Source organism: Mustela lutreola, chromosome 11, assembly GCF_030435805.1.
Source record: "Mustela lutreola isolate mMusLut2 chromosome 11, mMusLut2.pri, whole genome shotgun sequence".
NCBI lineage: Eukaryota > Metazoa > Chordata > Mammalia > Carnivora > Mustelidae > Mustela > Mustela lutreola.
The window spans coordinates 35,618,503-35,642,504 of NC_081300.1; the positions used below are offsets into that span (position 1 = coordinate 35,618,503).

At 34.6% G+C, this 24,002-nt stretch overlaps 1 protein-coding gene and 1 non-coding gene across 7 annotated transcripts in view; one reads left to right on the forward strand and one right to left on the reverse strand.

Annotated features, from left to right (window-relative positions):
• The window catches only part of KIAA1328 (KIAA1328 ortholog), a 323,127-nt gene that overhangs the window by 281,395 nt on the left and 17,730 nt on the right, over positions 1–24,002 (reverse strand). For all 6 annotated transcript variants that reach the window (XM_059140330.1, XM_059140329.1, XM_059140334.1 and 3 more), the window contains one exon: positions 23,699–23,793. In XM_059140330.1, the coding sequence (XP_058996313.1) occupies positions 23,699–23,793 (95 nt within the window). The remainder of the gene's footprint in view (positions 1–23,698; positions 23,794–24,002) is intronic.
• On the forward strand, positions 19,992–20,097 carry LOC131811939 (U6 spliceosomal RNA). The gene has a single exon (XR_009346179.1). It is a non-coding gene; the product is annotated as a U6 spliceosomal RNA (small nuclear RNA).

The following is a 24,002-nucleotide window of genomic DNA, read 5'->3' on the forward strand; positions in this document are numbered from 1 at the left end:
TTAATCTTCTATCTCATGTGGAGAACAGAAATTAGTTAATTAAGAAAATGAGAATCTAGGGGCGCCTGGGTGGCTCAGGGGGTTAAGCCGCTGCCTTCAGCTCAGGTCATGAACTCGGAGTCCTGGGATCGAGCCCCATATCCGGCTCTCTGCTTGGCAGGGAGCCTGCTTCCTCCTCTCTCTCTGCCTGCCTCTCTGTCTGCTTGTGATCTCTCTCAAATAAATAAATAAAATCTTAAAAAAAAAAAAAAAAGAAAAAGAAAAAGAAAATGAGAATCTAAATACAGGGAAGGGAAATATTTGACCAATAGGATTTAAAAAAAAGTTAAAAAGGACACACTTTGTAATATAACTTGAAGTTCAGAATTGTGATGCTCCCACTTTGTTTTTCAAGAGTGCTTTGGCTATTCAAGGTCTTTTGTGGTTCCATACAAATTTTAGGATTGTTTGTTCTAGCTCTGTGAAAAATGCTGGTGGTATTTTGATAGGTATTGAATTAAATGTAGATTGCTTTGGGTAGTATAGACATTTTAACAATATTTGCTCTTCTAGTCTATGAGTATGGAACATTTTTCCATTTCTTTGTGTCATCCTCAATTTCCTTCCTAGTGTTCTATGGTTTTCAGATTGTAGATCTTTTACCTCTTTGGTTAGGTTTATTCCTAGGTATCTTTGGTTTTTGGTGCAATTGTAAATGATACTGATTCCTTGGTTTTTCTTTCTGCTTCTTCATTTTTAGTGTACAGAAATGCAACCAATTTCTGTACATTGATTTGGTATCCTGCAACTTCGCTGAATTTGTGTATCAGTTCTAGCAAATTTTTGGTGGAGTCTTTTGGGTTTTCTACATAGAGTATCATGTCATCTGCAAATAGTGACAATTTTACTTTTTTCTTTCTTGCCAATTTGGATGCCTTTCATTTCTTTTTGTTGTCTGATTGCTGAAGCTATAGTCATCAAGACAGTATGGTACTGGCACAAAAACAGACAAATAGATCAATGGAACAGAATAGAACCCAGAAATGGACCCACAATTATATGGTTAACTAATCTTCAACAAAGCAGGAAAGAATATCTAATGGAAAAAAGACGGTCTCTTCAACAAATGGTGTTGGAAAAACTGGACAGAATGAAACTGGACCACTTTCTAACACCATACACAAAAATAAATTAAAATGGTTGAAAGAGGGACACCTGGGTGGCTCAGTTGGTTAAGCAGCTGCCTTCGGCTCAGGTCATGATCCCAGGGTCCTGGGATGGAGTCCCATATCAGGCTCCTTGCTCGGCAGGGAGCCTGCTTCTCCCTCTGCCTCTGCCTGCCACTCTGTCTGCCTGTGCTTGCTCTCTCTCGCTCGCTCTCTCTCTGACAAATAAATAAATGAAATCTAAAAAAAAAAAAAAAAAAAAAAAAAGGTTAAAAGACCTAAATGTAAGATAGGAAACCAACAAAATCCTAGAGGAGTATACAGGCAGCAACCTCTTTGATCTTGGCCACACCAGGTTCTTACTAGACGCATCCCCAGAGGCAAAGGAAACAAAAGCAGAAATGAACTACTGGGACTTCATCAAGACAAAAGGTTTTTCCACAGCAAAGGAAAAAATTAAAAAAAACTTAAAAGGCAGTCCATGGAATAGGAGAAGATATTTGCAAATGACATATCTGATAAAGGGTTAGTATTCAAAATCTATAAAGAACTTACCAAATTCAACACCCCAAAACAAATAATCTGGTTAACAAATGGGCAAAAGACATGAATAGACATTTTTCCAAAGAAGACATCCAGATGGCCAACAGACACATAAAAAGATGCTCAAAATCACTCATCATCAGGTAAATAAGTCAACACCACGACAAGATACCACCTTGTACCTGTTAGAATGGCTAAAATTAACAAAGATGTTGGCGAGGATGCAGAGAATGGGTAACCCTCTTACACTATTGGTCAGAATGCAAACTGGTGTGGTGATTCTGGAAAATAGTATGGAGGTTCCTCAGAAAGTGAAAAATAGAACTACAACTACAACCCAGCAATTGTACTACTAGGTATTTACCCAAAGGATACAAAAATACTGATTTAAAGGGGCACATGCATCCCGATGTTTATAACAGCATTATCAACAATAGCCAAACTATGGAAAGAGCCCAAAATGTTCACAGACTGATGAATGGATAAAGAAGATGTGGTATGGGGCTCCTGAGTAGCTCAGTTGGCTAACCAACTGACTTAGACTCAGGTCGTGATCCTGGAGTCCCAGGATTGAGTCCTGCATTGGGCTCCCTGCTTGGCAGAGAGTCTGCTTCTCCCTATGATCTCTCTTTCTCTCATTCTCTCTCTCTCAAATAATTAAATAAAATCTTAAAAAAAAAAAAAAGATGTGGTGTATATATACAATGGAATATTACCCAGCCATCAAAAGGAGTTAAATCTTGCCATTTGTTAGAGTGTATTATGCTAAGCAAAATAAGTCAGTCGGAGAAAAACAATACCATATGATTTCACTCATATGTGGAATTTAAGAAACAAAACAGATGAACATATGGGAGGGGGAATAAAGGAGAGAGGGAAGCAAACCATAAGATACTCAACTAGAGAACAAACTGATGGTTGATGGAGGGGAAATGGGTGGGAGATGGGCTAAATGGGCAATAGGTATTAAGAAGGGCACTTGTGAGGAGCACTGGGTGTTATATGTAAGTGATGAATCACTGAATTCTACTCCTAAAACCAATATTACACTACATGTTAACTAACTAGAATCTAAATAAAAGCTTGAAAAAAATGCAACTACTTAAAACTGGTCTGTTGGAGCACCTGGATGGTTCAGTGGGTTAAGCCTCTGCCTTTGGCTCAGGTCACAATCTCAGGGTCCTGGGATTGAGCCCCACATCAGACTCCCTGCTCAGCAGGGAGCCTGCTTCCCCTTTTCTCTCTGCCTGGTTACTTGTGATCTCTCTGTCAAATAAATGAATAAAATCTTAAAAAAAAAATCTGGACTGTTAAAACAGTTTCCTTCAAAAATTTCTACAAAATGTACTCCATTATCTATCAAGAGAGAATTTATATCCTTAGAGTTGGATGGTCAGGCTGAATATTGTGCCAAAAGTACTGAATTTCTTTGAAGTCTTATTTTTTTGCTTAAACATCTCTGCACATTTTGCATTTTTCTACATAAAACAATCTTTCCTGTTTTAATATAAAACATTTTCCCACACTCACCTACTCTTAATTTTCTAGTAAAACTAGCATTCTAGAAAAAGATTTATTTTATGGCTTTGCATAACCCTGATGTTCTTCCAGATACTCCAGGAATGGGTACTTTTACAGTAATGTGAAAGACAAGGTCAAGGCAGCAAGCCTCTATTCTAAAGAGAACTGCACCTCACTCTATGGTCAACCAGACAAAGTTCTTGCCCTATTTAATGTCTTGTGTTTGGAATCTGGATATGCTGGTTCTATTTTATAAATTCTGAACATCAATTTAGTAGTAAGTAAGATTTAGAGAAGGAAACATTTCATAGGAGTTTGGCAAAAAGACAGAAACATACTGTTTTCAAGCAATAGTAAATAAATGGTGAAAAATAAAAGCTATTATCATTAAAAAATATTTTGGTGCAATCACCTTAATGCCCTCTTTACAAATTATAACATTTGGCTATTACTTTAAAAACATCATCTAAAGGAATGCAGGTGCTTTAAGAAATCAGAGACATAGCAATCTACGTCAAAAGGGCTCTAAGAACTACAGAGTAGTATCAAATGAACATAGATCCAAAAAACCTCAAAAAAACCATGTTCTGTTATCCAGAAACATAACAAAAGGATTCTAAATCATGACCAATTAGGATTTATCCCAGGAATGAAAAGTTGGTTTAACATTCAAAAATCAATTAATGTAATACACCATATCAGAGAAACAAAGAACAAAACCACATGATCATATAAGTAGATTTGGAAAAGTGAAAAAATCCAACAATGATTAATGATTAAAACAATGAAAAAACCTCAAAAACATAGAAAGACAAGGGAACTTCCTCAATCTAAAAATAGGCTATTTAGGAAATACCCACATCTAATATAGCATATCTAATGGTTTTCCCCTTTGATCACTAATAAGATAAGAATGCCTGCTCTTGCCATTTCAGTTCATATTGTACTGGAGACTACAACCAGCACAATCAAGCAGGAGAAAAGAAATAAAAAACACTTGGATTCTAAAAGAAGTTAAACCATCTCTACTGCACATGACACACTTTTGTATACAGAAAATCTAAGAAATCCACTAAAAACTATGAAAACTAATGAAGGAGTTCAGTGGGGTTATGGGATACAAGATCAGTGTATAAAAGTCAATTGTGTATTTATATGCTAGCACTAAGTAACCCCAAGAGGAAATCAAGGAAACAATTCTATTTATATTTGCATCAAGAAAAATAAATTACAAAGGAGTAAATTCAACAGGAGAAGTGAGACTTGTACACCGAAAGCTTAAAAAATACTGTCAAGAGAAATTAACAACCCAAATAAATGGAAGGCATTCCGTGTTCATGATTGGAAGACTTAACATTGTTAGGACTAACCTTCAGATTTAACTCAATCTCTATCAAAATCTCAGCTGGTTTATTTGCCGAAACTGACAAGCTGACCCAACTCTAAAAGTAATACAAAAATGATAGGGACCCAAAATATCTAAAATATTCTTGAAAAAGGAGAAGAAGATGGAGGACTCACACTTTCCAATTTTAAAACTTAGTACAAAACTATAGTAATCATGACAATGTTGTACTTGCATGAAGACAGACACAGCAAACAATGGAACATAAATAAATATTCACATTTATGGTACACTGATTTTTCAACCAGGGTATCAAGAAAATCAAAGAGAAAGAATAGTCTTTTCAACAAATAGTGCTGGAACAACTTGCTATCCACATACAAAAGATTAAAGTTGGATCCCTACCTCACACCACATAAAAAAAATTGACATTAATTGAATCAAAGACCAAAATGTAAGGGCTAAACTATAAACTCCTGGAAGAAAACAGAAGCATACATCTTTGTTTTCTTGGATTAGGCAATGGTTTCTTAGGTATGTATAACATGAAAAAACAATCTATAAAAGAAAAATAGATAAATTAGTCTTCATCAAAATGAAAAACTTTTGTGTTTATTTTAAAGATTTTATTTATTTATTTGTCAGAGAGAGAGAGAGAGTGCAGGCACACAAGCAGGGAGAGTGGCAGGGAGAGGCAGAAATAGGCTCACCATTGAGCAAGATGCAGGACTCAATCCCAGGACCCTGGAATCGTGACCTGAGTCAAAGGTAGACACTTAATCCACCGAACCATCTAGGCATCCCCAAAACTTTTGTGTTTCAAATGACCCCACCAAAAAAGCAAAAGCATAAAATTTTTGCAAATAATATATTTCATAAGGGACTTGCATGGAATATATAAGAACTCTAAAAACTCAACACTAAAAAGACAACCTAATTTAAAGCATTAAAATAGATACTTCTTCAAAGAAGATACACAAATAACCAAGAAGCACTTGAAAAGTTGTTCAATATCATTAGCCACTAAGCCAATGCAAATTCAAACAATTAGATACCATTTCAAAACCACTAGGAAGGTATAATAAAAAAGACAGATAAAAGAAAATATTGGCAAAGGTATGGAGCAATGGGAACCCTCACAGATTGCAGGTAAGAATGCAAAATGGTGCAGCTACTTTGGAAAACAGTCTGGCAGTTCTTCAAAAAGTTAAACATAGAGTTGACATACAACCCAGCAATTCTGCTCCTAATACACCCAAGAGAAATGAAAATATAAATGAAAATGAAAAACTTGTGGACAAATGTTTACAGCTATATTATTCATAATAGCCAAAAACTGGAACCAATGCAAATGTCTATCAACTAATGAATGGATCAAATGACAAAAGTGTATATTGTTTTTAAAACTAAGAATAAAACATATTTTCCAAGGAACAAAGCATAAGAGATAGTATGACATATAATGCTTTTAGAGGTGAGTTATTTGATCAATTACATTCATGGTTAAATGCGCACCCCAAAAAAGCTCGCTTTCTCATACTTACTGATTACTTCTTTTAGTTCAAGAACATCCTCATTTCATTTCATAATCTACTAAAATCTGATAAGGACATTACAGAAAACAAAAATTATGGTCTAATCTATCTAATAAATATAGCTGAAAAAATCCAAAAAGAAAACAAAAAACAAAAACAATATAGCCAAGGCAAAGCCAAATCCAAAGATATGAAAAGATAATACATCCAAGATGAGTTTATCCCAGGAAAGCAAGACTTATGTAAGAGTTGAAACATGATATAATTTACCATATTAATAGAATAAAGGAGAAATGTTCTATGATCATCTATAAATACAGAAAAGGCATTTGTCAAAATTCAACTGATTCATGATAAAACCTCTACAATCTAGGGACTGAAGGAACTTCCCCAAACTAATAAGGAACACTTAATCTATAAAAACCTAGAGTTATTACAAGGATGGGAAAAAAAACTGTTTCTCCTTAACCTTGTATTTAAAATATGAAACAAGGGACGCCTGGGTGGCTCAGTTGGTTAAGCAGCTGCCTTCGGCTCAGGTCATGATCCCAGCGTCCTGGGATCGTGTCCCACATCGGGCTCCTTGCTCAGCAGGGAGCCTGCTTCTCCCTCTGCCTCTGCCTGCCGTTCTGTCTGCCTGTGCTCGCTCTCTTCCCTCTCTCTCTCTGATAAATAAATAAAATCTTAAAAAAATAAAATAAAATAAAATATGAAACAAGAATGTCAGCTATTACTACTCCCATTCAATACTGACTGGAGTTCCTAGTCAGTCCAATAATCTAAGAAATCAAAGTAAAATGCATACAGATTAGAAAGAAAGAAGTAGAATTTTACATGCAGATATGATCGTGAATGTAGCAAACAGAAGGAAACTACAGAAAATATATTAAATAAGGTAAATTTAAGAATATCACAGTGTTGTTGTGGTACCCAGCCTCTATAGAATGGGTCCCAGTGATCCGTCTCCTCATATTCCTGTCCTCGTTTAATCCCTTCCCCTTGAATGGACCTAGTGACTCTCAAAATTGACTGGATGTCACTTCTAAGCGACTAGGTTACAAATGGTAGTGACTTCTGTCTGGATTATTCTTGCTCACTCTGATGGGAGCCAGTTGCCAAGTTATAAGCTGCCATATGGAGGCACTTGAAACAAGGAATGGAGGGAAGCAGCCAACAGCCAGCAAAGAACTGAAAAAAACAGTCTTACAAAGTCGTCACTGGAAATTGAAGAAAGCGGAAGCACTGTATGTGGTAGCAGAAAGTTTACCCATATCATACCATCTTTAGTAATGTGGGAAGTAAGAAATGTGCCTAATGAGGTGGATAACCAATGAATCTAAGGAGATTTTCAAGTAAAGTGTTGAAGGTGCTGCCTGGTTTCTTCCAGGGGCTTACTGTGAATTGGAAGAAAAGATAAATTCAAGGCAAGACTATTAAACCAAAATGAGTCAGACTTTCATACTTCCAAAGATTCTCAGCCTCTCCACATAGCAAACATGCTAAAAGTAAGAAAAGTCTTCAGAATAAATTTCAAATCCAGGACACTAGGAGGAAAAACAAGCTCTAGAGATAAAGCCAAGACTTAACTTCTTAAGACCTTAGAAAGATCAAAGTTGATGCCACAGTATAGTCATACAAAAGGCACTGTGAAGAGTTGAATGGTGGGCCTCACCAATCCTCTCAGTTAAACAGTAAGGCCTCCGGTTTAAAAAAAAAGGGGGGGGGCCTCTAGTATTTTATTTTATTTATTTATTTATTTATTTTATTTATTCGACAGAGAGAGAGAGATCACAAGTAGGCAGAGAGGCAGGCAGAGAGAGAGGGGGGAGGAAGCAGGCTCCCTGCTGAGCAGAGAGTCTGATGTGGGGCTTGATCCCAGAACCCTGGGATCATGACCTGAGCCAAAGGCAGAGGCTTTAACCCACTGAGCCACCCAGGCGCCCCATAGTATTTTTTTTTTTTTTAAAGATTTTATTTATTTATTTGACAGAGAGAAATCACAAGTAGTCGGAGAGGCAGGCAGAGAGAGAGAGAGAGGGAAGCAGGCTCCCCGCTGAGCAGAGAGCCCAATGCGGGACTCGATCCCAGGACCCTGAGATCATGACCTGAGCCGAAGGCAGCGGCTTAACCCACTGAGCCACCCAGGCGCCCCTAGTATTTTAAATGGCTATAATTCTGTGATGTTAGATAGCCATAGATAATACATATTTAACATATTATTCTAAATTCCTCATCAGACAATTTCAACTGTATGTGCTTCCATTGCTTTGTCTCTTTTGCACATTTTCCCGTCTTTTCAAATGCTCATAATTTTAGTGATATCAGGATATCCTGAGTAAGATATTAGAATCTGAGACAAATAATTTCTATGCTTGGTAATGGGCAGACCCTTCCTTTGGTTAGGTTTTTAGTGCAGGAATTGTATTTATCTAATCAGAAGTTAGGCAGGTTTGGTGTTTGCTGTTGCTATGGTTATCCTTAGTGCACCAAAGGCTTCAAATTCCTCTAAAGCATAACTTCTCTTCATGTGGGACCATATACTTTCTTCAAAGCCTGCTGTACCCTCAGGTCTCTGTCTCCCAACCTAGAGGGTTTGTCTCTTGTGGGTTTCTCACCAGTATTCAGCTGTTAATTCTATTAGACACTGGTTAGTTTGGTGGTGGGGAGTCGGGGTTAGGGTGTTGTTCGCCACTATTCTAAGTAGACCTATGCTAATCAGAATCCCCATGCCTGGGTTTCAAAGTGCCTCTCTCTCTCTTACTGCAGTTCTGGAACTGCAGTTTCTGGGATGTAATCCTGCATTCCTGTGAGGTTATTTTCTGCCCCCTCCCCTCCCAGCTTCAATATTTTCACCAGTGCCTTAAGGGCCCCTCGTTCCTGAACTTATGATTTTTGTTACATAGGAGAGATACAGAAGAGGTCTCCAGGACATATTTGTGTCCTTTCCATTGCAACCATTGTTCCCTTCCCCAGGCTTACAGCAAGAAAAAATGCTTTATCGGGGCTCTCATCAAGTGGAGCTTATGGAGAAAAAGCTTGCAAGACAGTTCAAGATCTACCCAGCAAGACAGATCAAGCTCCAGAGGGTTCCCCATTCTCTCTTGCCCACAGTTGGCCTCCACCAATTTGTCATCTACTGCAGCTGAAATGTCCCTACCTACTGCCAGTTGTGTCTACCCCAAGCAAGCTAGTGCTCACGCTTCATCTTTCCCTGCAGGCACATGTCTCTCCTGACATTTCAGGTTATGGTTGCTTTGTGAAGTGAGCTGATTGTTTCAAGAAATGTCCTGAGCTTGCAGTTTGTTTCACCTCCCGCCCTCCCCCCTCCCTTCCCTCCTCTCTCCTCCCCTCCTTCCCTTCCTTCCTTCCTTCTTTCTTTTTTTCCCTTTTTTCTTTTTAATTATAAGGTTGGGAGCAACATCCTCAGCAGTCACTTAGACTTACCTATAATTATTTAAACATACTTACATATTTAGTTGTTTATGCTCTTATTAAAATAATTCAGGGGTGCCTGAGTGGCTCAGTCAGTTAAATGACTGACTCTTGATTTCAGCAGGGGTCATGGTCTGAGCAATCATTGGATAGAGCCAGCACCAGGCTTTGTGCTCAGACCAGAGTCTGTCCCTCTCCCTCCGCCTCTGCCCCTCCTCTGGAGCGCAGCCTCTCTCTCAAATAAATAAATAAAATATTAATTAATTAATTAATTAATTAATTAACTTCACAAGGAGGCAATTAGATGGAGGTGGTTTTACTGCCTTAACAGCCTAAGGGAGCAAACCACATCTTATACCCATAATGCCTTGAGGTTAAGAAATTAAAAACCCAAAACAATCAATCCATCATCAACAGCCACCTAGCCATTTCCAAATAAGGCAATGGCCTTTGCTACAGCCCAGGCAAATACCTTCATTGTTTTTCTTCTATCTTTTCTCCCATAAAAGTCTCTCCCCTAGTTCCTGTTGGTGGAGGGCTCCTAAACACTTCCAGTGCTGAGCTGCCTGATTTTAATGGATTTTTTTTTTTCTCAAAATGAGTCTTAAAAATGTAGTATGTCTCAGTTTATTTTTTAACACTCTTCTTTTCCTAATATGCCCTCCCAATTTTCAAAGCTGGAACAATTTTAACAACAAAATAAATGACAATAGTATTAGGTTATAATCCACAGAACCATAATATTTATTAATGTGAAAAGATAAACTGAGGCATATTACATTATGCCATCCATAAGAGGAAAAATACGCTATAGGAAAATTAACTGCTTACAGGAAGTAGTATCTGGCCAGAACCAAAAAAAAAAAAAAAAAGACTGTCAAGTACATGCTAATCAATTAAAAAATATTCTTTGAATTGTACAAGCTCAGAATAGACAATCTGAAAATGAATTTTGGCATACTAAGTGTTCTACAGTTTCAAGATATACTAAAGTTCAAAGAATGCCTTTCTACCTAAGTCAAGTTGAAAATTCCTTATGTTTTCTTGAAATTTATTATATAATCCATCATAAATATTATTTATGCAAAAAAAATCCACTAAGGCTTCAAATAGGAAGGCAAAAAGTAAGTCACTGAAAAATTAAAGTCTAACTTCCTTATTGTACTGCAATGCACATTTAATTATAACAAAAAAGTTATGATTAGTTTAAAAAATAAAAGACCAGAATAAATATAAAATAATAATGATCTACTCATTTTACAATGGGAAACTAATGGTGTTACACTTTCTATTTTTCTTCTAAGAAATGGCAAGTAGAAATAGCAAACTGTCCTCTGGGAAAAATCAAAGTATCTGAGCCTAAAAAAGAACCCTGTCCTCAAATGAGTTAGTGCACAAGTATTCACTGGGGAACCATGCATTATTTGACACTGTAGGCATAGGACATGAAATAGTGGGGTTTTTTTAGGCTTCTTGGAACATGGCTCATATACATCAAAAACTGCAACTGTGGCCAAGATTATTTTTAAACTTTTTTTTCCTTTAAAGACTAAGCTACAGTACAGTTTGTACATTAGTTTATGGTACCCCTCCCTATCTTAAAAAGTCTCAGTAAAAAAATGCAAATCCATATATAAAGAACTGTCACCATCTTTCAGCACAAACTACAATATTTTGCAAAGCCATTCATTTTTCAAGTCCCCATAAATGACACTCCTTTTCCCATCTATGCAAACAATTCATTAATTTTACTGTAAAAGACTTTTTGAGGTCACTTAATTCAGCAATCTTGAACCAAAAAAATTCTCTCTATCCTAAGACCTTCTAGAAAGATCAATCAATATCCCACTTATCCTTCTGCAAATGTAAATCAATGCTGGACACCTCAGGGAAACCCCTTCATTTACTTATAACACATATATCAAGTCATGTCTTACATTCTCTTCCACAGGCTAAATAATTCATAATACTCCTAATTTATTCTCCATTAGCTTGTAAATTTTGATTTGTATTTGTATTCTATTGTCAATGTACATAACACAAGTGAAAAAGTTTTCCTGGGCATATACAGATTATTAAGGAGGCATCTAAAGTTTATTAAAAACTCACACCAGGTTTGTTTTTGTTTAACTCTATTTGTTCTCTTGGCAAATAGCACAATATTGCTTGTGCATGTTCAGGTTAAATTTAACTATGAACCATACATTCTCTATGTAACTGGGCCTAACTGGTAAGTCTTTCTCTGAAATGAATTTCTAATTTATTTTTATCCTCAGGCATATAATAGCCTGTACTTGTAACTAGTGTCTTTTGTCCTGTTTGAATGAATCCATTTTCCAAACTATTATGCCAACCCTGAATTTTATTTGTATCTTTCATTAACATTTATTCTTATTTACAAATATCAATAAATCATATAGGCATCTTTTGGATAAATAGATCTTTTCATCATAACACCAAAAAAGATATTGACTACAAAAGACCTCACAACCAGATTCTTAATGGGCCCCTCCAAGGTACAGAAACACCAGTCTTGGAATTTAGATACATAGGATTTTCCCACTAACATTTGGAAAGTGAAGGTCATGCTTTTACCAAAAATTTAAAAAAAAAAAAAAAAAAGCCTATGCTTTTTTAAAGGTGCTTTTCACCTCAAAGGCACCATTTAAAAGAAGCTAGTTACCACTTTACCTTTATATTGCTTGTCACCTTGTAACTGAAAAACACGTTATTTATTTTGTATATTCTGCTGAGCGACCACCATGATTTTGAAATATGCTTGCTAATGATCAGTATGAGGTGCTAAGCACTCTCAGTGACTTCTCCCCTAATATAATGTTAATAGATCTGCATAATATCTGAAATTTTTTTAAGTATACTATATTTAAATAGGTCATAGGACTGCATAAGGTTTTCCAAATCTTCTAACACCTTCTGCATTTGACTTGACCTTTATCACAACTGAAACAATTTTCAATCTTTATACCTTATTTTTATTGGAGAGCCTTAAATGAAAACAACTTCCTAATAATAATCCTTCCTAAAAATAGCTTCCTAATAATCCCCTCTTACTACCTTTTCCTCTCTACTTTTAAAATTATACTTTTAAACTTATTCTCTATTTATTCAAGTCTATTAGTTAAAAAAGCCATGTACCAGGCAAGGTAGGCAGAACACAAAGCAAACAGTATCTCTCTTGTTTTATAGACATGATTTGAAAAGCAAAGTATATAAATTTAAAACAGTGTATTTACTTATGAACAAGCAAATATATCTAACTATCTTTTATTCAAAGAGAAAACTTTTTTCTCTTCTGATATGAAAGTTGAGCTTTCATCTTCTCCTTTTCTTCATTTTCCACTTTCCTTCTTCCTGAACAATTAAGTCTTAAAACCTTGAATGTGGGGCAGAATTAGAATCAAACTGAGATCAGGAGGGTAAATGTACAAGGTCTTCCAGTAGGATGTCAATGGCTAAGAGGTTGAGAAGGACATCGACACGTGGCAGGTAGTCCAGCATGGGTGTCACAGCCTCAGTGAAATGAATGAGCATTCATGTGGAAGAATTGCCTAGCATGGGTATAAGAGCCTAAGCATTTGAGGTGGGTACTGGGATCGAACCCCAAATCAGGCTCTCTGCTCGGCAGGGAACCTGCTTCCCTCTCTGTCTCTGCCTATTTGTGATCTCTCTCTCTCTGTCAAATAGATAAATACAATATTACAAAAAAAATTAATTTTTTGTAATTTTTTTGTAAATAAAATTTAAGAAATTTTATTAAATAAGAAATTAAATAAAATTTCTTAAAAAAATAAAACAGTTTGAAAAAAAAATTTAAATTTTTTCTGGCCAGAATAAAACACACTAGAAATTAATATTACAAAGACAAGAGAAAAATCCCCAAACACTTAAAAATTATAAAATATAGCTCAAAATAAGCACGAGTCAAAAAGGAAATTTAAAGGAAATTTTAAATATATATACATATTGAATGCAAATGAAAATAAAACAAATTAAAATGCATACAATGCACTGAAAGCAGTAACGAGAAGGAAGATTATAGCACTACATGCTGACAGTAAAAGGAATGGTCTTTAAGTTCCTCCTATTTTAAGAAACTAGAAAAAGAACAAAATAAACCCAAAGCAACATGAAGGAAGGAAATAAGAGCAAAAGTCAATAAATTGAAAATAGGAAAAACAGATAAAATCAATGAAACAAAAAGCTGGTTTCTGAACAAAAATAAAAAAAATTGATAAACCAGGAAAGACAGACTAAACGAGAAGGTACAAATCAGCAATATCACAAGTAAAGCACTACAGATCCTGCAGTAATTAAAGGGATAATAAGAGAACACTATGAACAGCTTTATATTCATAAATTTGGCAATTCAGAAGAAATGAAACAATTCTCCAAAACCACAACTCCTAAAACTCAACCAAGACAAAACAGACAACCTGAAAAATCTTATAACTACTGAAGACATTAAACCTAGAACTGAAAAGTTCTTTTAAACTATACCTCCAGGCCCAGAGGGTTTCAGTGGAGCATTCTATTGAATGTTTAAAGAAGAATTAACACCAATTTTATAGTTTTTTTCTGGAAAACAGAAAAAGAGAGAATACTTTTTTTTAAGATTTTATTTATTTGAGAGAGAAAGCATGCATGTGTGTATGCCCGTGATAGAGCACAAGCAGTAGGGAGGGAGGGGACCAGAGAGAAGCAGAGGGAGAAGCAGACTCCCCACTGAGCAGGGAGTCCAAGGCAGGACTCAATCCCAGGACCCTAGGAATCACGACCTGAGCCAAAGGCAGATGCTAACCAACTGAGCCATCCAGGCGCCTGGAGAGAATACCTCTTAACTCGTTTTATAAGGCTAGTAGCACAAGACTAAGCCAGTTTAAAAATAAAAAGGAAAGATAACTACAGCCCAATGCCCTTCATGAACTTTGATATGAAAATTCCAAACAAAATAACAGAAAATCAAACATAATAAGTAAGATTTATTACAAGTATGCAAAGCAGGTTTATATTTAAATATCAATTAATAAGATCCACCATCTCAACAGCTAAAACTTCAGGAAAACTCATATGATCATACCAGTTGAAGCAGAAAAAATGTTAGACAAAAATTTAGCATGCAATCATAACAAAAACCCTTTTATAAAGTGAGGAATAGGGGGGAACTTCGTCAACTTTATAAAGAGCATCTACAAAAATTCTATACCTAATGTTATACTTAATGATAGACTGAATGCTTTCCACATAAAATTAGGAACACAATAAGGATGTCCTCTCTCACCACTTTTATTTACATAGCACTGCAAGCCCTAGCCAGCACCATGACACAGAAAAAGAAAATAAAAAACATACATATTGGAAAAAAAGTAAAAAAACTGTAACTACTTGCAAATTATATGACTGTAATTGTCCCAAGGAATCAACAGGAAAACTCTGAGAACTAATAAGCAAGTTCAGCAAGATTACAGGAATTCAGACAAACACACAAACTTCAATCACATTTCAACCACAAACAAACGTGAAACAACAAATGTGAAAAGCAAAATTAAAAACACAGTACCATTTACAATTGCTCCAAAGAAAATTAAATACTTAGGTATAAGTACAAGAAAATACATATAAGATCTGTATCCTGAAAATTACAAAATTCTGATGATAGAAATCAAAGACCTAAATAGATGAAGAGACATACCATATTCATGGACTGGAAGATACAACAAAGTAAGAATATCAGTTCTTCTCCAAACTGATCTACAGTTTTAATGTAATACAGCAAGTAGTTTGTTTGTTTATTTTTTTATAGACATTGACAATATTCTAAAATTATTATGGAAAGGCACAGGACTAGAAGTGTTAAAATAATTAAAGTGTTTTTAACTCTTTAAACACTTTAAACATTTTTAACACTAAAGAATAATGTGTGAGAAGTCACTCTACCCAATATTAAGGCTTACAACATAGCTGTAATATATCAAGACAGCTGGCAGAAGAAAAAACACATGGATGGATTAGAAAAGAGAACTCCAAAAGAGACACATGTAAATATGTCCAACTGATTTTCTCCCAAAGGTGTAAAAATTTCAACAAATGGTGCTGGAGCACTTGAACATGATTAGGCAAAAAACAAAAACAAAAAACAGCAGCAGCAGCTCAACCCAAACTTCATACATTATGCAAATTAACTCAAAATGCATTATGGGCTTAATACAGTATATAAAAATAAAAAACTTAAAAAAAATAAGAGATCACCTAAGTTAGAGTTCCTAGACTTGACAATAAAAGCATCATCCATAAAAGAAAAAACTGATTCACTGGACCTAGTTAAAATTAAAAATTTTTGCTCTATGAAAGACCTTGAGAGAAGGCAAGCTACAGATCAGGGAAGTATCTGCAAATTACATATGCAACAAAGGACTTGTCTATAGAACATATAAAGAGCTGTTAAAACTCAACAAGAACAACAAAAAAATTCCAACAAAAAATGAACAAAAAGGACGAACAGACATATCACTGAAGAAGGTATAAATGGCAAATAAGCATATGAAACTATGTCTAAAACAACAGGTCATAAATGGTCATCAGAGTAATACAAATTAAAACCAAAATGAGAAAACACTAAGTACTTCTAAGAATGGCTAAAATAAAAAATAATTATAACAAATGTTGGCAAGAATGCAAGGGATCTAGGTCTCTTCTGCATTGCTGGCAGGAATGTAAAATGGTAAACATTTTGAAAACAGTTCAGCAGCTTCTTACAAAACTAAATATGCATTTATGACACAATACCCCAAAGAAATGAAATGTTATGCTCACACTAAAGCCTATATATGAATGTTCATAACTTCATTTGTAGCAATCAAAAACTAGAAAGAAGGGGCACCTGGCTGGCTCTGTGGATAGAACATGAGACTCCTGAACTTGGGATTAATATTCAAGCTTCACATTGGATATACTTAAAAGAATAAAAATCTTAAAAAATAAATAACAGAAAGAAGCCACATATCCTTCAATAGGTGAATGGTTAAACTATCATACATCTACCCATGGAATATTACTGAGTAATAAAAGGAACAAACTTTGATTCATGCAACATCTGAATGGATCTAAAAGTAATTATGTTGAGTGAGGAAAAAAGCCAACCTCAAAAGATGGCATTCTGTAAGATTCCATTTACAAAGCATTCTTAAAATGACAAAATTATAGAGATGGAAGGTGGGTTAATGGTTGATAAGGATTAGGAAAGGAAAGTTAGCTATGTCTATAAAGAGACAACATGAGTAATTTTTTTAACAAAACCGTTTTGTATCTTTACTCTGGTGATGGTACACAAATCTACATGTGACAAAATTTCATAGAACTATACACACATACACACACACGCACACGTGAGTACATGTAAAATCTATACAAGGTTGATGGGTCCTATCAATGTCAATTTCCGAGATGAAATATTGTATTATAGTTAATCAAAATATTACCATTGGTGAAAACTGGGGAAAGGGGACTTGAGCTCTCTCTGTATTATTTCTTAGGTAAATCCAGAATTACCTCAAAATGAAAGGTTCAGAAAAAAAAGTATCACCTTGGGGCATCTGGATGGCTCAGTCGGTTGAGCAGGCACCTCTTGATTTTGGCTCAGATCATGATTTTAGAGTCCCAGGATCGAGCCCAAGTCAGGCATCATGCTCAGTGAGGAGACTGCCTGAGGATTTCTCTCTCTCTCTCCCTCTCCTTTGCTCTTCTCTCCCTGCTCTCATGCACACATGCTCTCTCTTTCAACTCTCTAAAATGATAAAACTTAAAAAAAAAAAAAAAAAAAAGGAAAAGAAAAAGCATCATCATGGGTACCTGGGTGGCTCAGTTGGTTAAGTGTCTGCCTTTGGCTTAGGTCATGATCACAGGATCCTGGGACCCATATCGAGCTCCTTGCTCAGTGGGGAGTCTGCTTCTCTTTCTCCCTCTGCCTCTTCCCCCTTATTCATGCTCTGTCTCACGCTCTCTCTCTCTCAAATAAATAAAATCTTTAAAAAAAAAAAAAAAAAAGAATCACCTTCCTATTCTATTTTTGTTTTGGTGAGTCCTGAACTAGAATAAAATAAATGTCCATGAGTATATTATTGTTATTATTATTACTATTATTGATAAAAATAAATAAGAAAATGAATACTGAAATAAATAAATACATACATACATACAGCAGGAGGGATAGCTCATCCTTAAATAAGAATTCTGATTAATAAATGCAAACAAATTGGGGAAACATAAAGTAACTATTAGAACATCACAGTAATAGTAGTTATGGTGAAGTCTCTTTGATAAGTGCTTATAACAGTGGGTAAAAGTTTCAGAATAAAACAGTGGATTTCAATAATCCTCATGGATCTCTACCAATTTATTAAATATAGAGAACAATGCAACTTTTCAGGAGAGAAACTAGTACACTCTACGTCAACTATGTTATCATAGTTAAAACCACCAGTAACAAAACATCAACCTTATACTTTCCCTGATTTAATATCATAATGCAATATAATCATGAGAAAACATGAAAAAAAAAATCTGAAAGAAATACTACAAAATATCTGACCGGTATTCTTCAAAAGTGACAGGTCATGGAAAGTAAAGAAAAACTAACATATGCCACAAATGGGAGGAGACTAAGTAAACATAAAACTGAATATAAAATGTGATATTGGAACAGAAAAAAAATTAGTAGGAAAGCTGAGGATATCTAAATAAACCGTAGCTAATTAATACTATTGTACCAATATTAATTTTTGACTATTACAATGTATTATTCAAGATGTTAACTATAGCAAGCTGGATGAAAGTTAAAAAAAGCTATGATGAGTTCTGATAAAGAACTTTCTTGAATATAAATCATCATATAACGAGATTAACTCACTTACAGTGTACAATTCCATGACTTTTCATATATTTTCAGAGTTCTGCAACTATCACTAAAATCTAAAATTAGAACACTTTCATCCTTTCCAAAAGAAACCTTGTATTCACTAGCAGTCACTGTCCATTTCTCATTCCTCCAATACTGTACTATTTCAGCAACTTTTCTGTAAGCCTAAAATTATTTCAAAATAATACAAAAAAAGTGATCATATTACACTGAATTAAAATTTAAATAAATTAAACATATAAAAACATACATATAAATATATACAAATTATGACACACTGTGGCACATAATCAAGAGAGGAAAATGAAGTTAAAGTTATTGAGTTCTAAAGTTCTTGAAATGTTTAGAATAGAGCTAAAGGTATCAATTAATATTAGACTGTGATTAGTCAAGAATACATATTACAAATCCCCAGGGTGACCACAGGTTGATTTAAACAAGAAAATGAGGGGTGCCTGGGTGACTCAGTTAGATGAGCATCTGCCTTAGGCTTAGGTCATGAACCTCAGGGTTCTGGGATTGAGCCCTGTGGGCTCCCCTCTCAGTGGGGAGTCTGGCCATCCCCCCCAAGCTCGCTCACTCTTTTTCTAGAAGAAATAAAACCTTTAAAAAAAAATTAAAAAACAAACAAACATGAAGATGAGTACATTGAGCACAACTAGTAACCACAGCATCAAATACATAAGGCAAAAATTGGAAAGGAAAATAAAATTGTTTTTATTTGTAGATAACATGATCATTACTGTATATTGAAAATCCATAGTGTTCTGCCAAAAAAACTATTATAACAAGTAAATTTAGAAAGTTTGAGATAAAGCCAATATTAAAAAAATCCATTATATCATATGAGAAATGAAATTTATAAATGTATAATAAAAATTTTAAATCATGACATTTACAATAGTATCAAAAACATAAAATACTTGAGGATAACATATGTGCATATTCTATAACCTGTACTATAAAAACTACAAGTTACTACAGAAAAAAAATTTAAGATAATCTAAATAAATGGAGAAATATGACATATCACCAACTGAAAGACTCAATATTGTGAAGATGTCAATTTTCCTCAAGATGATCTACAAATTCAATACATCCCAAACAAAATTCTCAGAGGCAACTATCCTTTAAAAATTCACAAGCTAATTCTAAAATTTATGGGGAAATGCAAAGGACCTCAAAAAGCCAAAACAGTTTTCAGAAAGAGCAAAGCTATAAGATTTATCTGATTTCAAGAGTTACTGTAAAATTACAGTCATCAAGTCAGTTTGGTATTGGCCTAAGGGCAATACAAAGATCAATGCAATGGAATGAAAAGCCCAGGGAAAGACCATGCATGCTTTTGACAAGGAGGTGGTGGTAATTCTGCAGAAAGGATAGTCTTTTCCATAAAAGGAAAAAATCTTTGTTAGCGTGGGATAGGCAATATTTTTTGGATAGAATGCTAAGGACATGAACCACAAAAGAAAAAACTGATGAACTGAAGTTCATCAAAATAACGAATTTTGCTTTACAAAATAAAACATTAAGACAGTGCTCCCTTCGGCCGCACCATATACTAAAATTGGAACAATACAGAGAAGATTAGTATGGCCCCTGTACAAGGATGACAAGCAAATTCGTGAAGTGTTCCATATTTTCGGGGGGGTGGGCTGTGAATTCAGAGCCCTTCGTTGGGTGTAGAAATCACTTAAAAATAAAAATATTTGAAAAAGAAAAAGAAAATATTAAGATAATTAGAAAGCAAGGTTTTAGGGGAAAACCATATATATGACGACTTGCATCCGAAGTATATAAAGAAAACCTCAGTATCAAGAAGAGCAAGGGATGGGTCAAAAAGAACAACTACAACAACAAAAACAGGCAAAAATTTTTAACAGATACTTAAAAGAAGAATGACCAATCATCCCACTAATCTTAGGAAAACACAAATTCATTCCATAAGGAGACATCACTATACTCATTAGAATGGCTAAAATTTAAAGAAATGACAATCCCAAGAGTTAGTGTCTATGCTGAATGATGGCTAGGGGAAGTGGGAAATAACACAACCACATTAGGAGACAGTTTGGCAGTTTCTTATAAAGTTAAATATACATTTATCACAGAAAAGAGTAATTCTATACCTAAAGTATTAGCAGAAGAAAAATTAAGGGGCGCCTGGGTGGCTCAGTGGGTTAAGCCTCTGCCTTCGGCTTGGGTCATGATCTCAGGGTCCTGGGATTGAGTACTGCATCCAGTTTTCTGCTCAGCGGGGAGCCTGCTCCCTACTCCCCACCGCCCCCGCCCCCCTGCCCCCTGCCTCTCTGCCTACTTGTGATCTCTGTCTGTCAAATAAATAAAATATTTGTTTTTTTTAATAAGTAAAATCTTAAAAAAAATTAAGACATCAAATCCACACAAACAATTGCACATGAATATTATAGAAGCTTTATTCATAAAAGGCAAAAACTCAAACAACCCAAAGGTCCGATTTACAGATGAATGAACAAACTAAAGTACATGCAAACAACAGAATACTAATCAACAATAAACAATGAACTATACCTACATGCAACAAATTGAAAAAAAACCTCTCAAAAACATTACTCCCTGAAATAAGCCAGATACGAAATCATATACTATGATTCCACTTACGTGAAGGATTTAGAACAGTCAAATTCACAAAGACTCAGAGAATAGCGGTTACCAAAGACTCTGAGGGAGGGAAGAGTAAGGAGTGTATATATATATATATATATATATATATATATATATATATATATATATATTTTTTTTTTTTTTTTTAATGAAAAGTTTGTAGACTTTCTTTAATGAATGCTTTTTTTAAAATTTTTTATTTTTTATAAACATATATTTTTATCCCCAGGGGTACAGGTCTGTGAATCACCAGGTTTACACACTTCACAGCACTCACCAAAGTACGAAGTATATTTTTAATGGACACAGAGTTTCAATGATGAAGAAGTTCTGGAAATGGACTGTGGAGATGATTGCACAATAGTATAAATGTACTTAATACCACTGAACTGTACACTTAAAAATGGTTAAGATAAGTTTTATGTTATGTATATTTTACCACACACACAAAATCATTTTGCTGAGGGAAAAAAGTCAGATAGAAGAGGATATATACTATATGGCCATTTAAATGGTATATCAGAACATGTAAAACTAAGCAATAATGACAGAAATCACATGAATGGCTATCTGGAGTGGAGAAGAGAAGAAGGAACTGACTGTAAAAGATCTCAAAAGAACTTTTTAAAGGGACCTTACATTTGCCAAAACTCACTGAAATATACATTTAAACTACATATATATTTTTTAAAATGCATACATGCTATTGTATGCAAATTGCACATCCATATATTTTCAAATAAACAAATAAGCTTGAGGAGGGAATGAAACGCAGCAGAGTAGAAAATAAAACTATAGACTCTTTCTAGGAATGAGGTTATGTTGTGGTGTACAGAAAAGGTAGTAGCTGGAAGGAAATATGTGGTCTGAGGAATATTTCTCAAGATGAAAGAGAAATGACTATATTTAATGCCAACAGGAAACCAGTTATTTGAAAACAGGGTGAAAATCCAGAGGTAAAAGAACATAAAGGCTACATGTGCTTAGTTGCCAGTGTTTGAAGCACATGGAATTTTGTTCTACATTTCCCCACTTCAATAAAAATGAGTTCTGTAAAGAAAAAAAAAAGTGAAGAAAATGCTTTGGCAAGTACCAGCAGAAAAAAGTAGATGAAATATCCAACAGAAGAAACCTAGCAAACTCAAGGAAAGAAGAGCACATTATTCCCACATATCTGTATATTAATAGTAATACAATAATGGAGTTTTTAGCAATATTAGCAAATCTATATTAATCCTAACCTTGTAGTAACACCCTGAATCTCTTGCTAGAAAGCAGAAGGCTGCTGAAACCAAAACAACATGCACTAATATTTCAGGTGTTCTCCAATCCTTGCAATTGAAATAAAACGGATCGCTTAGGACAATAATGGCAATTCAGGACCATTAACAGATGAATTCAAACTAATTGTAATAGCTTTTCAAAGCCATCAAGCATACTTAAGGATATCCATACCATCTATGTGGTAAAAAGCCGTGTGAGAAGATCATCTGCAAGTATGGGGAGTAACAAATGTTTTCCCAGTACAAAAAACAGTATTTGAAGGGAATGAAAACTTCATTTCAGAGACTAGAACAGCCAAAGAATTCTAGTGAAATTGAAATTACTGCTTCTCTCAGGTGGCATATCAAATTCAGACTAAGGCATGTACTTGGAAATAATCATACCCTGTATCCTAGCCCCCAAAACATCATTGTTGTCATTTCTATAACTGTAATTCTGTGATTTAGTAAGGCAATTTTTTAACCTCAGTCTTTTTATAAAAGCCTCTACAAACATTATTTTAAGGCCTGGATATGAAATACATTTTGAAACACTTCACATAGCTATTTTTAATTAAAAATAAAGAAAGAAGGAAAATACCTACTATTTCCAAACATGGAATTTAATGACAAAAACCAGCACCATTTTAAACAACTTTTAGGTATGACTTTTCCTTAAATTTGAGTTTTACAATTTATATTAATATATTCTACTGTGGACATCTTCATTTCTTAAGTAATTTAAGACCACCAAACTGGATGTGTATATTACAAAAAAAACATTACTCCAAGAGATATGCTTCATACCCATCATTAATAAACTGGAATAGTACAACCAAAGAGCTATTAACTATTTTTCTCAAAATTCCAAATCCCTTATTTTGAATCCTGAAAGCATTGGTAGCAAGCAAAATGACAATAGCTATTCTTGTGACGGACTACAGTAAAATGAATGCTCACTTCTCTTTGGATCTACAACAAAACCAAAGGTAATTGCTGTGACGCTCATTATAACATATCAACCTCCATCAACAGCAGAGTTAAGTTTCTGTATTTTCCCTTTTTTGATAGAGGACGGCTGCAAATACATGCACCTAATAATTTGGGAAATTAAATAAACAAGAAAATGTAAATTGGAAAGTGGTCTGTTCTGGTCTTTCTTTCTTACTTTTACTTTCTTTTTTTGGGGCCACAAATAGGTCACACACAAAAATTTTTTTCTAAATATCTCTGCTTCCATAAGATCAATGATACATGATATCAAAACACAGTAATTTCTATTTTCAAAAAGAGTTGTCTCTTTTATACAATAATACATTTCATATAAGATTTTATCTTACCTGGCCAATTCTTTAATTAAATTTGCAATGCGTCTTTTGTCTTCAAGACACAAATCCTTCAACGACGCACTCTTTAGTCCTCCCCTGCAGATATTCTAATACAAAACAAAAAAATCTTTTGGTTAATTTTTGATAAAAGCAATTTTTAAGATTTTTTGAGGAATCTCTTAAAATTAGCACAGGAGGTAAAATTTCTCAAGTATCTTTTCTCTGGTGGTTTTTTTTTTTTTTTAAGATTATATTTATTTATTTGAGAATGAGAGACAATGATAGCGAGATAGAGCACAAGTGGGGAGGACAGGAA